The sequence below is a fragment of the Vulpes vulpes genome, chromosome 4 (assembly GCF_048418805.1).
Source record: "Vulpes vulpes isolate BD-2025 chromosome 4, VulVul3, whole genome shotgun sequence".
NCBI classification, from domain to species: Eukaryota; Metazoa; Chordata; class Mammalia; order Carnivora; family Canidae; genus Vulpes; species Vulpes vulpes.
Genome location: NC_132783.1, coordinates 92,457,260 through 92,472,284, shown reverse-complemented (window position 1 = coordinate 92,472,284; position 15,025 = coordinate 92,457,260). Strand labels below are relative to the sequence as shown.

Genomic DNA, 15,025 nt, shown 5'->3' with positions numbered 1-15,025 from the left:
TTTATTATGTGAATATCAGTTTAACCTTTTACTGTGAGAATATAAACGTTTTAGGAGGATCTCTGTTATTATTTGTACCAGTTCACAAACAGTACAATGAATTGATAAAGGTCTCTGAGTTTCTTTAACTCCATTGGTCTTGCATGTTGCTCTGGAGGATTCTAAAAAAATAAAAACTCCAAAAAAAATATACATTCTACTCAAAAGTGGTTTTTTTAAAAGCCACAAGTCCCAACCCCCACCAAAATAAAGCCATATATATATATATTTTTTGATTATTTATTTATTCATGAGAGACACACAGGGAGAGAGGCAGAGACACAGGCAGAGGGAGATGCCGGCTCCATGCAGGGAACCTGATGCGGGACTCAATCCTGGAATCCCAGGATCATGCCCTGAGCTGGAGGCAGATACTCAACCACTGAGTCACCCAGCTGACCCTAAAGAAAGCCATCTAGTCCTCCATTTAGAAACAGATTTTTGTAAAACCCACAAACTCCCATTTTATTAACAGAACCGAGATAAAACAAGAATTTCAGTCTCCTCCCCTTCACTTTGCAGCCCCTGGGGCTCCATAGGCCAACTGTGCTTCTGCTTCCAACAGGAACCCTCCCCACGTGAGCTTTTTGTGGGGAATCTTGGAAGAGGATGAGGCTGGGGCATAATTTGCATATGTAATAATCATTTTCAAGACACAATCTGCATCCCAAATAAACAAAGTTCAACTCTCATTTCTTCCACACATTTGTGTTATAAATTAAGTCAAGATTTATGAACATTCTGGCTGTAAGTTTCTTCTCCTTGCCCATTGGGATTTGAGGATATATGCTTTTAATCTGAATTTAACTGGGAACCACGTGAGAATTTTAAGAAAGAGAATGAAATAAAACAATTTTCATGAAAAGAAGAAAAGGAAACTCTAGCTGCTGTGTAGGGTTTCAATAGGAAGCAGATCAGAGAGGAATTGTGAGATGGGTAAAGCAGCTTATGAAGATTCCAGGTAAGGGATAATGATGGCATGATCTAGAAACTGCTCTCAAACTCCACTGCGCCTATGTGTAACCTGAGATTCTTATCAGAATGCAGACCCTGACTCAGTAGTTATGGGGGTAGGGCCAAGATTCTTGGATTTAAACAAGTTCCCCGGTGACCGGGCACAGACCGCATGTTGTGTAACAAAAGTCTAGGGGTAAAGACGTAAAATGTGAGTTTTAAAAAAGGTCTTCTGAATCATTCACTTTACTAACACTTTTTCAATGACTCAAAGTCTTAAAGTAAGTTTGCAAAACAAAACCATGCAAAGGAGAAAATCCAGTGCAGGCACTTCCAACCATCATAAATAAATCAGTGCTGACTAAGAAAGCCTCTTGCAGAGCTTCAGATGTGAGACCTACCTGAAGCTTGAGTTTGCGAAGAGCATGAAATTCCGACCAGTTAATGGGGAAGTGCCCAGGACGTGGTCAATTTTATTAATTTTTCTAATAAATTTTTATCGAGCGAGTCACAGCGAAGAACAGATCGTCTCTGCCACACAAGAGATAACAGTATATTTGTGAATAGGTAGACGTGGAATTTAATGTATCATGAAAAGCATTTCTACCAGCAAGTGGTGGAAGGTGGAAGGAGTAGGGTGTAGGGTGCAAGGTGTGATCTTTAAGGGGTGACTAGGCGTCAGAGAACAAAGGAAGAGAAGAGCGGTCTAGGGAGAGGAAAGAGCCAAAAGCTTATATGGAGTATTTGGTCAGAGACACCTACTTTTATGATGCAGGGACTCCTAGTGCCTGGGATCCACGGGCTGAGGAAGGTATCTTGTCAGACTTCCGACTGATGTATAGTGCGTAAAGTGCATTAATTCTAGTCAATGCAAGCTGGCAAGCATTTCTTGAGCTGCTAGTACGGGCCCGTGCAGAATAGAGACCTGAAAGCAAAGAATGCATTGTCGATGGCAAAAGCTCGCGTCTATTAATAACTAATAACAGATTAGGACACTTGAGGACAGAGATAAAATATGACCAAGTCAAGTAACTCTGCAGAGGCGTCCAGCCTGCTAGCAGAAGAAACAGAATTCCAGCCTGGCTTGTCTCACTGTAGATGCTGCCTGTGCTGAATGTACCGTTTATCTAAAGAGACAAAACCAATACACCTAAGCAATTAGAGATACAAAATCAACATTACAGTTACAAGCTAGATTGCCTCGCGTTTTCAAAGTGAAAGCAGCTTTATTGTATTTCCTCTGATTATAAAAGTGATGCTTTCTCTCTGTAAAACATTTCAAACAGTACAGGGTAGCGTAGTGCAGGAGACAAACATCCCTACAGTCCCACTGCTCTGCCTAAGGCCGCAAATAGCCATTCAACCTACCGATTCGTCTTAGGTGTGCTTGTGTAGCATCTCACAAAAAGAAATGAACATTAAAGAGGTGGATCATACTACATACAATGTTAGGAGGTCAGTCCCTGCGCCCCACCCCAGACACACTAAGAAACTATTTGAAGGTAAAACTGCACTTCTGTTCTTCCTAAACCTTTATTCAGACACACTCAGTTCTTCTGGATTAATAGGTAATTTCTTGGCCACTTGATGCCTGCTTAGCTTCAGCTAGTTCAAGAATGACGGTACCAGCGTGCTAACGTCAGTCATCATTAGTATCATGTCACCGTCCTTGCTTTAGAAGTCGTCATTCTTGCCAAAGGGTCGTAGGTGGTCCACCTATGAGAGGTTAGTGCTCTACTCCACTTCTCCAGCACACGGCTTCATCGCTTTCCAAATCACTAGCGTGTGTGTGTGTGTGTGTGTGTGTGTTTGTATAAAACAAGTTAGGCCTATTTGGAGGCAATTTTGTGCAATTAACTCAGCCACTGCAGGTGCACGCTGTCCGGTCCAATGCACCCAGTGGTACGCATACACTTCAGCCCTCAAAACAAGGACTACATCCACTACCCTATTGTAGCCCTTCTTCCTCTCTGCATCCGACACCTTCCTCCCATTCCTGGTTCCAGGCAACCACTGATCTATTTTCAGGACCAATAATATTGCCTTTTCAAGCAAGTCATGGAAATGGGGTCGTAAAGTCTCTGGTGGCTGGCTTCATTCCCTGTGTGTGATGCATGTGACCTTCATCCGTGTGGTTACACAGGTCAGTAGCTTGTTGCTTTTTATTGTTGAGTAGTGTTCCATTGTATAAGTGCCACATTTTGTCTATCCATTCATGGATCGCCGTGTCCAACATTTGGAGCGTTTCCATTTTGGGGGTAATTGTGAATAAAGCTTCTGGGAACAGCCACACACTGACCTTTGTATGGACGTACTTTAGATCTCCCTTAGGTAAGTGACTAGGAGTGGAATTGCTGGGTGGGAGAGTCAGTGAGTATTTGACTTTATAGGAAATTGCCAAATTGTTGTCGACTGTGGCTGCACTTTTTGCCTTTCAGAGCCTCACCAACACGTGGTAATGTCAGTCTTTGATTTTAGCCTCTCTCGTGAGGCTTAGTGGTGTGTCCTTGTGGTCTTATTTTGCATTTCTCCGATGACGTGTGATGTTGAGCATACATAGTTTTGTGTTCACATTATCCTTTCATGTATTCCTGGAAAAATAAGTCCTTTTTCACTTTTTAAAAATTACAATTTCTTCTTATAATTGAGTTATAAGACTTACTCAGGTATAGCAGACACAAGCCCAATAATAGATAAACTCATATCAGATATTGTCCTATAACTTTTGGATGCTCTGTTCCTCTGTCCTGTTTTTGTTTCTCTCACTCCACCCCCCCACCCCTCCCAGGCTTGGAGGAAAGAGCTGATGAGTGGGTGTGGCCTCCCTTGTGTCTGGGCTCCCAGGGAACCTCACTACAACTGGGTCTTTAAAAATCTGGTGAAATTTCAGTCTTTTATTTTTCTTCTTATCTGCTGTTATTAACTACAACTTCTTTTCTTCCATCATCTATCAGAGATGAAACATTCCTTGTATCCTGTCTGTCCTTAGAGGGGCTTCTCATCTTTTGCAGTTTGTAAATTTATCAGATGGTTGTGTGACCACAGCTCTCTTGGAGGCTAAATTTTTAAAAATATAGTTTTATTGATTATCTCGTTCTTTGTTACAATGAAAGAAACTTTGTCTTGCTGTTTTCCACGTCTTAGGCCGAGTGGAACTGCCTCCATCCTTGCTGTTAATGTGACAGAGAGACTCCATCACTGGCACCATTGGAGTTGGTCAGTCCTTCTATCCCTTTGTTGGCCCAGTGGGTCCTGTGTGCCTGTACTTTTAGATAGTGGAGGCTAGCACTGGGGCATGTCCGTGGTCTCCATCATGAATGACCTGGTTGCCAATGTTGATGGCACTTCTGCTTGTTTTTCTGGTCCCCTTCTCCAGCACCATTGGGGAGTATCCTTCTCCCACCCTTGCTAAAGGTTTTTCATGAAGCCCCCATTTGTGACAGCTCTCTGGCCTATTTTACTCTTCTTTTAGTTTCTCATGGCTCTGCCCTCTGGACGTGTAACACAAGTTCTGTTGGGGCGTGTTTTTAGGAAGTACAAGCTTTTGCCAAATGCATGATTCCTTGCACACATATGTCCTGGGCTGAGACTTTCAGTTCTCCCCTAAATTCTTCGCTCCCACATGAGTCTCCTCTTGTTATAGCCTGTCTGGGGCTTCAGGAATGGCCCTGATGATCATCTTCTGTGGTTCATACTCTACGAGGCCCATATCTTAGTGGCTCTGATAGCCTGGAATTCCCAAAATGAAATTTAACTTTTTTAAACAAAGATTTTATGGGGGATCCCTGGGTGGCTCAGCAGTTTAGCGCCTGCCTTCAGCCTAGGGTGTGATCCTGGAGTCCTGGGATTGAGTCCCACGTCGGGCTCACTGCATGGAGCCTGCTTCTCCCTCTGCCTGTGTCTCTGCCTCTGTCTCTCTCTCTCTCCCTCTCTCTCTCTCATGAATAAATAAATAAATAAAATCTTTAAATAAAAAGATTTTATTCATTTATTCATGTAGGCAGAGGGAGAAGCAGGGTCACTGCAGGGAGCCTGTTGTGGGACCCCATCCCCGGACACCAGGATCACACCCTGAGCTGAAGGCAGATGCTTAACCACTGAGCCACCCAAGCATCCCTACCAAAATGAACTTTAAAATTAGACCTTACTTTAGACACCCTGGCCACAAATGATATTCTATGCTCCGATTCTTACATTCAGTTTCCAAGATGCATTTTTGTGTCTAAACATGTTGTGCATGCATTTAGCTAAAGCTTAAAATGTGCAATGGACTCTCTGAAGCCAGGGCTGGCTGGATGCCCCAACTCAAGCTGAGTCAAGATGTGGGTGCCCCCTCTACTCCAGACCTCCCCAGGACTGCGATCCTTTGAAATATACATTGAACCCGTCTATTTACCCATAAAAATGGACAATAGAACAACAGCTGATAGAGGAAGTGTTGCTTTAGAAAAGTCCATGCACTGCCATGAGGATAAACCCACTGTGGCTGTCACTACGGCAGCCCTTATCTCAGCCGAGGCCGCACGCAGCTGAATGCAGTCACCGGTCAATGAGGGTACGGCTCAAACTGGACTCCGGGCAATGGCTGTGAGGTCTGAGAGACGTGGTCATAAAAACTTCACTTCCTGCCTTCAGTGCTCTCTTGAGATAAGCTTATCACTGAAGTAGTTGGTCACTTAGTTGTAAAATGCAGCTGTAGGTTATTGATCTATTGTCTTGCTGGATATAGTTAAATATGGGATTTGGAGTTAAGCAAACCTACTTTCTTTCCTTCCCTCACCTCCTCCCCAGGAATTGCTGAGGCTCTCTATATGAAACTGGTCACACTCCGTCGCTGGGCTGTAAAGCAGTTGGATGGCCTCTCCTCTCCCCCCCACCTCCCCATGGAAAGGGATGACACTTTAAGAAACCTCTGTAACTAGATTATAGACCAGAAAGACCATTCTTCCAAGGAAGGCCTGTCCCATTTATGGTTAATAGCCCTGCATTTATTAAAGACAAGCCGCAAAGTCCCAAATCCCCACGTCTCACAACTCAAACGCTAACATGAAGAACACCCCGATTGACTCAGGAAATATATTTTCCCGAGACCAGTGGTTTATGAAATTTATTCTCCAATTGGCTGGTCTCTTGAACAGTTGTTTGTCATAATCAGATTTTGAAACCATATATCTCCTTTCAGGGGATGGTTGTGCTGTAACCTCTGGCTCTATCCACACTTCTGGTCTGGGCGCAGTAGACCTCCCGCATGAATGAGAACCACGGCTGTCTTATCAAATCGTGGCAGTTCTCGTTTTGTTTAACAGTGCTGGAAATTAGTTTTTCAGGCACTGATCTTGACAGGTCAGCTGTCAAAAGTGGGTGTCTGTGGCCATAAAATTCATTGATCCCATAAACAAAATCCTGTCTGCAAAATACAAGGGAAAGTCAGAACAGACGCCCTTATGTACAAATGAAATGGTCTGCAGCTGTGTGACTAAGTGTCAGGACTTCTCCCAGGGAAAGGTTTTTCTGGCTTCCCATTTATCAAGTCTATCAGCCTCATTTGGCTCTCGTTGACTGCACCTTTTTCCTTGGCATCCTGAACCAGGAGAACCAGGCGCCCTCGGGAGGGAAGCTGGATACCGTCTCTCTTAATCTGGGTCGGCAGCAAGTTTGGGAATCCACTTAAAGGCTTTGTTTTATTTCTTTTAAAAAGAAAAGTCCACTGGAGTCTTCTGTTTGGGCTGTGCTTTTTTTCCGTGTTCTGGTCTGAACATATCAGGTGTTCAGAGGGATGGCCTCACTCAGAAATGAAGGGTTTCTCCTCTGGTCTTAAGATTTGGGCAAGAACACAAGGCTTTGTGAAAATGGGGGAGATTCACTCAGCCTGGGGCGCTTGGCTTGAGGCTGATGTGAGGGAATAATAAACTTCCCTGCCCAACTCAAGGATCCTGGTTCCTAGAACATGGTTGCACTTTGATGTGTTTGAAGGCGGAATTTTGGTTTCACTTTGAAGTATTTTTTCTTTCTCTGTCAGAGTACAGGATGCCCTGAAGGCCAGGGAGGCAGAGGTCTGTATTGAAAAACAAAAACACACAAAAATAAAAGCCTTTAAGTCCTGAATACTTGCAGGAAAAAAAAATAGGGGTAATTATAGGCTTGGAGGAATTTTTTTTTCCCCCCTCTCAGGTACTTGCATTTTGATTTAAATGGCTTTGCCTTAGGATTGCTGTCCTTCTTTCTTAGTGGAGAAAGCTTGTCTGTCTTCATGGAGCTGGGCCTCAGCAGTGGCTACTTCCCTGTCTCCAAACCCAGTAGGCTCACCGGGCCCTGTGCCTTGTTGGGGAGGTCACAGAATGGGAGACGCCGTGCTGGATGACCCACAATTGCCTCTTCTAGGAGATGGGCACGCCTTGGCCACAGCTCCTTGCAGCCTGAATCAGCCCGAGGACTGATTCATTGGGTTCTGACGCTCAGGCTGGTCTTGACACACCAACTCTGATAATTTAACCCTCCATTCAGTCCTTAGTCGTACAAATGCGTGTGACAGGACCTTGTCACCTATACTAGTTATGTTGATCAAAAGCATATTTTCCCTCCTGTGAAAGTAGTGAAAAACCTGTTGGAAACACAGAACAATGTCAAGAAGTTGCAATGATTACTCATAATTCCACCACCTGGATATATCCATATATTACATTTCAACAAAACTCCTCCCATTTTTACCACCACCCTTTTAAAAAACCATAATTCAGGTTTTATTGCACACAGAGGTTTATATCCTGATTTTTTTGTGATTATTATTTTATAGCAGATTATTTCAAAGTGATTTTTTTTCCCTTTTGAATAGCCCCTACGTGTTTGGTAGGCAGGGAAAGTATTCTTATTTCACTTTTTAGATAAGAAAATGGAATCTTAATGGAGTCAAATTTATGCAAAATTCTAAGCACCATGGTAAAATGTGCTCTCTGAGGTCACCCAGGTAAGTGGTGGAAACACAGCTAGATATAGATCAGTCGACTACCAAACTTATGCTGCTTTCATACCTCTGAGTTCCTCTCTTCTTCCCCAGATCTTTACCGAGTGTAGTAAGTTGATCTTTGAGAGGAGAACATGGTGTTCAAATCAAGGTTAGAAACCCTGAGATGGGAATAAGCAAGGCAAGGTCTAGTCCAAGAGCCTGAAATTCTAGACAGTTTCTGAAGACAGGGTTTTGATCGAAAGGGACAGGGTAACCAACCCAAATTGCACAGCAGGGTCACAACCTTAGGTCCAGCATGGAAGACAATGGGGATCATCTCTACCCAGCTCTGTGCAAATGGTGGAGATTGGGTTCATCAGCATTGCATTCGCTGCGAGCAGTGTTACACTAATGTAACATCTTGGATACGGAAAACTGGATGTGGGGTATATGGACAGCCTCTGCACAACCTCTACAACTTTTCTGTAAGACTAAAACTATTCTAAAGTGAAATCTTATTAAAAAAATATGAGTTAAGAATGTACCAGACCCAACCAAAGAGGAATGGTATTACAGGCAGAAGGAACTGGAGGAAGCATGCCATGTGAGGTGCATGAGGAGGGTGAGGCATTTGCTGGGGTGGGAGTGGACTGGGCCTACACAAACCTCAGTGAAGCTGATTGTCAGGCTTGATCTCCATAAGGAAGGCCTTTTTCTTTAAGGCCAGGCTTCAGAGTGTTACGATTTATTCTGCAGGAAATGGGAAGTCGTTCGAAACTTTTCGTTAACACAGTTCATGTTTGGGTTTATTTATTATAAAGGTACAAATCAGCACAATGGGAGAGGCTGTCAGAGAGAGGTTGGGGTTCATGAGATCAATGGAGAGGCTGCTGCCTTGAGCCAGGCAATGAACTAGAAGAGGGTTGTACCGTTAGGGACTGAGAGGCAGAGCCCTTCTCACAGCTGAGCTAAAACTCTAGGACAGAGCTTCATCCCAACTGCTTTTTCCTGCCTTTCTTCTCCATCCTCAAGACTGATTACAACCCCAGGAGACAGACAGGTAGAGTTTGTTTGCTCAAGGCCAAGCAGAGCCCCATTCCCGGTGCTTACTCCTGCAGGTGCTAGCAGGGAGTTGAGGTGCCCCATCGGCTGTGTCACGGAGGTTTGGCAGCACATGATAGGATGTCAAGTCCTGCTGCAAGGCAAAATATCTGGTACGTGGCACTAACATGTCATTGTTAGGACGAGCTTGCCTTCATTAGGACTTTATCAGTCATTGAGGTGGTCCAGGGGCCGTCTTACCACCACCCAACCTAGGAGGGGCAGCAGATTACCCATCAGCGCTAAGCAGCTCCAAGGCTGTGCCAGCGGGCAGCCCAGATACACATCATGAGTACCCTGGACCATATCGGAGGGTCCACAGGGTATAGGGTATCAACGCCTCGACTCTTTTCATCTGGGTTTGTCTCTTCCCTTTGACCAGCATTTTAATCCAGATGCAAGAATTGATTCTGGATCCTAGGGCTGTTTCCTGAGACCCAAGGGGGAAACAGCCTTGGGCTTTCCTTCTCATGATGCCAGTTCCCAGAGTGTGAATTCTTTGATGTCCTTGAACAGGAGTTTGGGTAGATTTTAACTTTGCCCTTAACTGCAGTGCCCCTCAAATTAATTGGTGGCGGCTGTGAGAAGCTCCTGAGAGCACATGGCCATGCTCTTAACTAAATGATTCATTCATCACTGCCAGGCATCCTATAGCTTAGGATGGAGTGGGTCTTAGTTGGTATTGTGTCCAAAGTGACAGCCAGAGTTTCCAGGTTCCTTTTAAACTGCTTCGACAACCATGTGTCTCATTCCGGTGTTCCTGCCTCAGGGTTCTAGTATGTTCCAGATGGAATGGTCCCACAGATTCTGCAACTGTGGCCTCATAGTCAACGCTCGGAGTGCAGACCCTGCTGCAGATGTCAAGGCTAAGGGACATGCTGGGAGAGTAGAAGTGTCCTGAAGTAGTGCTATTGGTGGCTCCTTTAGGGCATCTGGTGACATTTCTCCACAGAGGGATGGCTCTGCCCAGCCTAACTAGGGGACTTGTCGGTTTTCTCTGATGAAGTAGATGCTGCCCACAGTGGTCTGATCTTTTAACTCCTTGCTGCTTAAATGGTGGTCATGGTGCAGCAGCAGCAGCACCTGGGAGCTTGTTAGACAGGAATAACCACAGGCCCCAGAATCAGAAAGTGCATATAAAATCCCTGGATAATTTGTGTGCATATTACAGTTTGAGAATCACCTGCTTTAATCTAGAGCAGAGGTTTACAATCCTGGCTGTGCATTAGAATCACCTGGGGAGCTGAAATATTCATATCTAGCCCACCACAGACCAATTAAATTCAAATCTCTGGGGATGAGGCCCAGCCTTCGGTATGTTTTAAAAGCCTTCTTAAGAGAATCTAATCTGCAGCGACCTAAAAGGACAGGGTTTCTCAATGATGGTGGCTGGGGTTGCATTACAATCCCTGGCGCCCAAGTGCTGAGGTCCTGCTTAAGGTTCCTTGTACCTTTTTATCAATTAATGATGGAGAATCATTGATGAGATCAAGATTTCACCGTGGTTTCCCGGGCCTGCAGGGATGCAGAGAGGGGACGCTGTGCGAAGGACATTGCGTCTCCTGTTGTTTCTGAGCCGTAGAGGGGCTCCCCAATCGCCCCGGGGGGCCTGTCAGAGCTGCCTCCAGCCTTGGGAGGGACTCCGCAGCCCTGGGGGGCTATGGCAGATCCAGAGCCTGGGTGTTCCAGGCCTGTACCTGCCTATCAAAGAGAATCATGACATCTGCCCCCTCAGCAAAGACAGGCCGCGAGCTCTCGACCCTGCCCGCAGTGGGCATCGGGGCGCAAGGCGAGCCGGACGTGCTGCTCACCCTCATCTTGCCCTGGTGGCAGCGTTGGCTGAACTCAGGGGCCCTCCGGCCTGGGCAAGTCACAGGGTAATTAAAGAAAGAAGACACTTTGTGGGAGACATGGTGATCTGACCCCCATGGGTGGACAGGATAACGTTAGACAGAAATGTTCATTCTGGAAACAATTTCTTACCAACTGGCTTTACTTGAAGGATGTGACAAGTCCTCCGAGTTCCAGATGAGTTGCTGGAGGGAGGAAGGGGGACCTTCCGTCACTCACTTATTCTTTCTAAGGTTTTAAGGTGGCCTTGAGTCTCCGGGACAGGGGGGGACCGCTATCCTCCCAGTGGCGGCACCCAGGATTCCGGTTTGAGGGCCACGGTCCTGGGCTGCACGCAGGTGCCTGTTCTGCCCCTCACACTCCCTTTTTCCTTCACAGCTGGCGACGTGGGACTCAGAGAAAGGCCTGAATGGCAGCCTGCAAGAGAGGCCCATGGGCAGCCGCCTCCAAGGACTGACTCTCAAAGTGGTGACTGTCTTGGTAGGATCACGGGCGTTTTGGGGAGATTCACCATTTGGGCTTTGGAGTTAGGGGCTTCTCTCTGTTTGGCTTCATGCTGGGCTTGGGGGGAAGGGGATCTCGGGTAGTGGCTTGGGGGCTCATAAGGCCTTTCTGGCAAATAATTTTGCAAGTAATGAAGGAAGAGGAGGGTTGGAGATTCTGTCCCAGGGCCTTCCATGGAGGTGACTGAGCTGCTCTGGAGAAGAACCACTAATCTCCACGGCCAAACTTCCAAGCAGACGCAACCCTACCTGTTCCTGGACGTAAACAGTATCTTGACCTCCTGGTAGTCCTCTGGAGAGCTTTGCTGGCAGCCAGAGTCCTCAAAGGTGCTTGGAGGAGGCCACTCTTCCAGCACCCAAACTCGCCGATGGCCCCGTGGGACACAAACTTCACAACAAAGACCGTCTGTTGCAGTTTTCCTGCATGGTAGTCTTGGAATCGTAGACTTTTACACCTTTAAGAGACTAGAGGAATCTTCCGACCAAGTTCTTCCTTCAGCTTTTCAGGGCTGTAGGAGACATTTTAGATTCACACGGTTCAAATGGTCCCTGTGTCCCGTCAGGTGCTGATGTCTCTTCAGCCCTAGAAGCCTTTGGCAGCAGCGTTCTCCTCCATCCCGTGTGCACATCACAGAATAAGCATTATGCCATAACCCCCCACGGCCCCAGGGACACTAATGAGATATATTCTCTGGGGCCATTTGCCCAAAGTCTTGTTCGGTTTCATACGAGTGTGATGGGGAAGGCTAAGGCTTTCTCCAGAGGACCACGTGCCCTGCAGGAGCACACATGTCACAGGACAAAATGTGTGAATGTGGCTTTGGGCTCAGGAACGGCGGGCTTTAATTCTGTCCCAGCCTTTGACTTATGGTGTGACCTTCTCCCATGAATCAGAATCCATTTTCTAGTACAATCTGATGGATGTAATATTGTCTTCTCTCAATCTAATATCATAGAGCTTTTATTGTCGCTCTTTATCCTGGATGAGAAGTAACCACATTTCTCATGCGGGTCCTGAAGAATTATGGCATTTCCTAAGGACAGAGTCCTGAATGTCACAAATAAAGGAATGAAAACAAATCATGTCGTTCTGGCAATGGGGTTCCGAGCAGAGGCTGGGAAAGTGTCACACAGCACAAGTAAATCTCTGTCCCTCCGTCAATGTGCTGGTGGCAGGGATCTTCTTATCCACCGCACGCCAAGTGTCCATAAACTGCTTTAAACCAGGGCTGAGATCTTCAGACCTCAGGCCTAAGTTGGGTGAACACATGCCCACGTCCGCAAACATTCTAAAACAGATTCATCAGGTTGGTCTCTCCAGCAGTACCCTGGAAAGGTGTGTATCCCGGAACCCGTGATTTAATTGAAGAGCATTCGTTCTGTTGTCCTCAGGAAGAGCCTTTCGTGATGGTGGCTGAGAACATCCTTGGACAGCCCAAGCGCTATAAAGGGTTCTCCATAGATGTCCTGGATGCGCTGGCCAAGGCTCTGGGCTTCAAATATGAGATTTACCAGGCCCCCGATGGCAGGTACGGCCACCAGCTCCATAACACCTCCTGGAACGGGATGATCGGGGAACTCATCAGCAAGGTAGGTCCCGGGGCCGGCCCACGGGGTTGGGGGGGGCACCTTGCCTGCCTCTGCGGTGATCCCTAAATTTGGCCCATTAGGCATTTAGAACTCTGGAACTAGCTAAGCAGATCACAGGTCACCACTCTTCACCCACTAGAGCCCTCTCTTCTTGAGCCCACCCCGCCCCGCCACACCCCACCTCTGGGTTCTGTCTCTCACTCGCTCACACTCTGTCTTCCTTCCGTACCCACTGCTGCCATTTCTCCAGAGCCTGCCCTGTAGCACACCCTTCCTGCAACCCACCCCACGTTTGGGCTGAAATAGGAACTTGGTTCTCGCGGGCAGTGTTAGTGAGTGCTGATTATTTTCCCCCTCATGGCTCACGGTGGGGTGTGTCTATACAGATGCACGTGTGTGAGTGTGTGCGTGCGTCTACACTGTCGTGTGTAAGTGATACGACATTCCTCAGATTAATTTCACATAATTACTCTTCCTCTCTCCTATAGAGCCTGGGTCCTCATTGAGACTCATGGTATGAGGCCAATTCACTGTGTCCCCGTCCTCACCCCTGTCACCCCAGACCCGTGGGTCATCTCCTGATGGTTATTTATGGTGGTGGCATCTGCTCCAGGCCTCGCTCCCTAGTGCTGCTGTTGCCACCATCTCTGACGTTACAGACATCCCCAGGGGACCCCAGTGTTCTGACTGCCCTGCCTCCCTCCGGTGACCTCTGTTTGTGCTCCATGGCAGTGTCTGTACCCATGCGTTCTGTTAACATCTTGCATGTTGCTGTCACTGTTCCACTCTGACACTACCACCTGCTGTCCTGACTCTTTTGAACTTTTGGTCCTAAAACACAGGTCCTTTGCTTTATAGACCCAAAAAGGCACACACAATCTCTCCAATTTCTCCTAAGTTATTTAAAAAACAATTTTATTGCAGTACTATTTTATTTATTTTTTTATAATAAATTTATTTTTTATTGGTGTTCAATTTTCCAACATACAGAATAATACCCAGTGCTCATCCTGTCAAGTGCCCCCCTCAGTGCCCGTCACCCATTCACCCCCACCCCCCACCCTCCTTCCCTTCCACCACCCCTAGTTCATTTCCCAGAGTTAGGAGTCTTCATGTTCTGTCTCCCTTTCTGATATTTCCTACCCATTTCTTCTCCCTTCCCTCTTATTCCCTTTCACTATTGTTTGTATTCCCCAAATGAATGAGACCATATAATGTTTTATATATAAAATACACCCATTTCAGATAATTCAGTGACTTTTAGGAAATCTACTGAGTTGTGCCAACCATCTTCATAATCTAGTTTTGGGGAGCATCTGGGTGGCTCAGTCGGTTAAATGTCTGCCTTTGGCTCAAATCATGATCTCAGCCCCTTGTTGGGCTTCCTGCCTCAGTGGGGAGTCTGCTTCTCCCTCTCCCTCTGCTTCCCCCCACCCCACCGCCCCGGCTCGTGTGCTCACACACTCTCTCTCTGTCTCAAATAAACAGAATCTTTTAAAAAACAATCTAGTTTTAGGATAATTCCATCAATTCAGTGAGATCCCTCATACTTATTTATAGTTAATTCCATTCCTGACCCCAGCCCTAGGCAGCCATCAATCTATTTTCTATTTCCATAGATTGGCTTTGGTGAACATTTAATTTAAATGGAGTCATACATGTTTTTTTGTGTCTGGCCCTTTCCACTTAGCACATGTATTTGAGGTTCATCTTTCTTTAAGATTTTTGTGTCCTTATGATACCGCATCCTTCCCTGGCTGGCATACCCTCAATATTTGACCAGATAATCCTGTGTCCTTCATCTTTTGTGATTCTCTTTGTTCTTGGTTTCTTACTGTACTGAAACCCTGACTTGATTATATTATCTACCCTCTGAATCTGACATCCAAGTTGCTGCATTCAATTAGAGAAGAAAATCACAAATCTGCCCAAATGGATGTATGAACATTGTGTGGCCTCCAACCTGAGCTAGGCCTTCAGGACAGACTGAGTTCCTTAACTTGTCCTTTGTTGGACCCCTTGGCTATATCCTTTAGAGACTGTT

The 15,025-nt window shown here is 46.1% G+C and overlaps 1 protein-coding gene across 12 annotated transcripts in view; it reads left to right on the top strand.

Annotated features, from left to right (window-relative positions):
• GRID1 (glutamate ionotropic receptor delta type subunit 1) overlaps positions 1–15,025 on the top strand; it is a 638,811-nt gene that overhangs the window by 512,329 nt on the left and 111,457 nt on the right. For all 12 annotated transcript variants that reach the window (XM_072756400.1, XM_072756406.1, XM_072756405.1 and 9 more), the window contains 2 exons: positions 11,267–11,368; positions 12,784–12,981. In XM_072756400.1, coding sequence (XP_072612501.1) covers positions 11,267–11,368; positions 12,784–12,981 — 300 coding nt within the window. The remainder of the gene's footprint in view (positions 1–11,266; positions 11,369–12,783; positions 12,982–15,025) is intronic.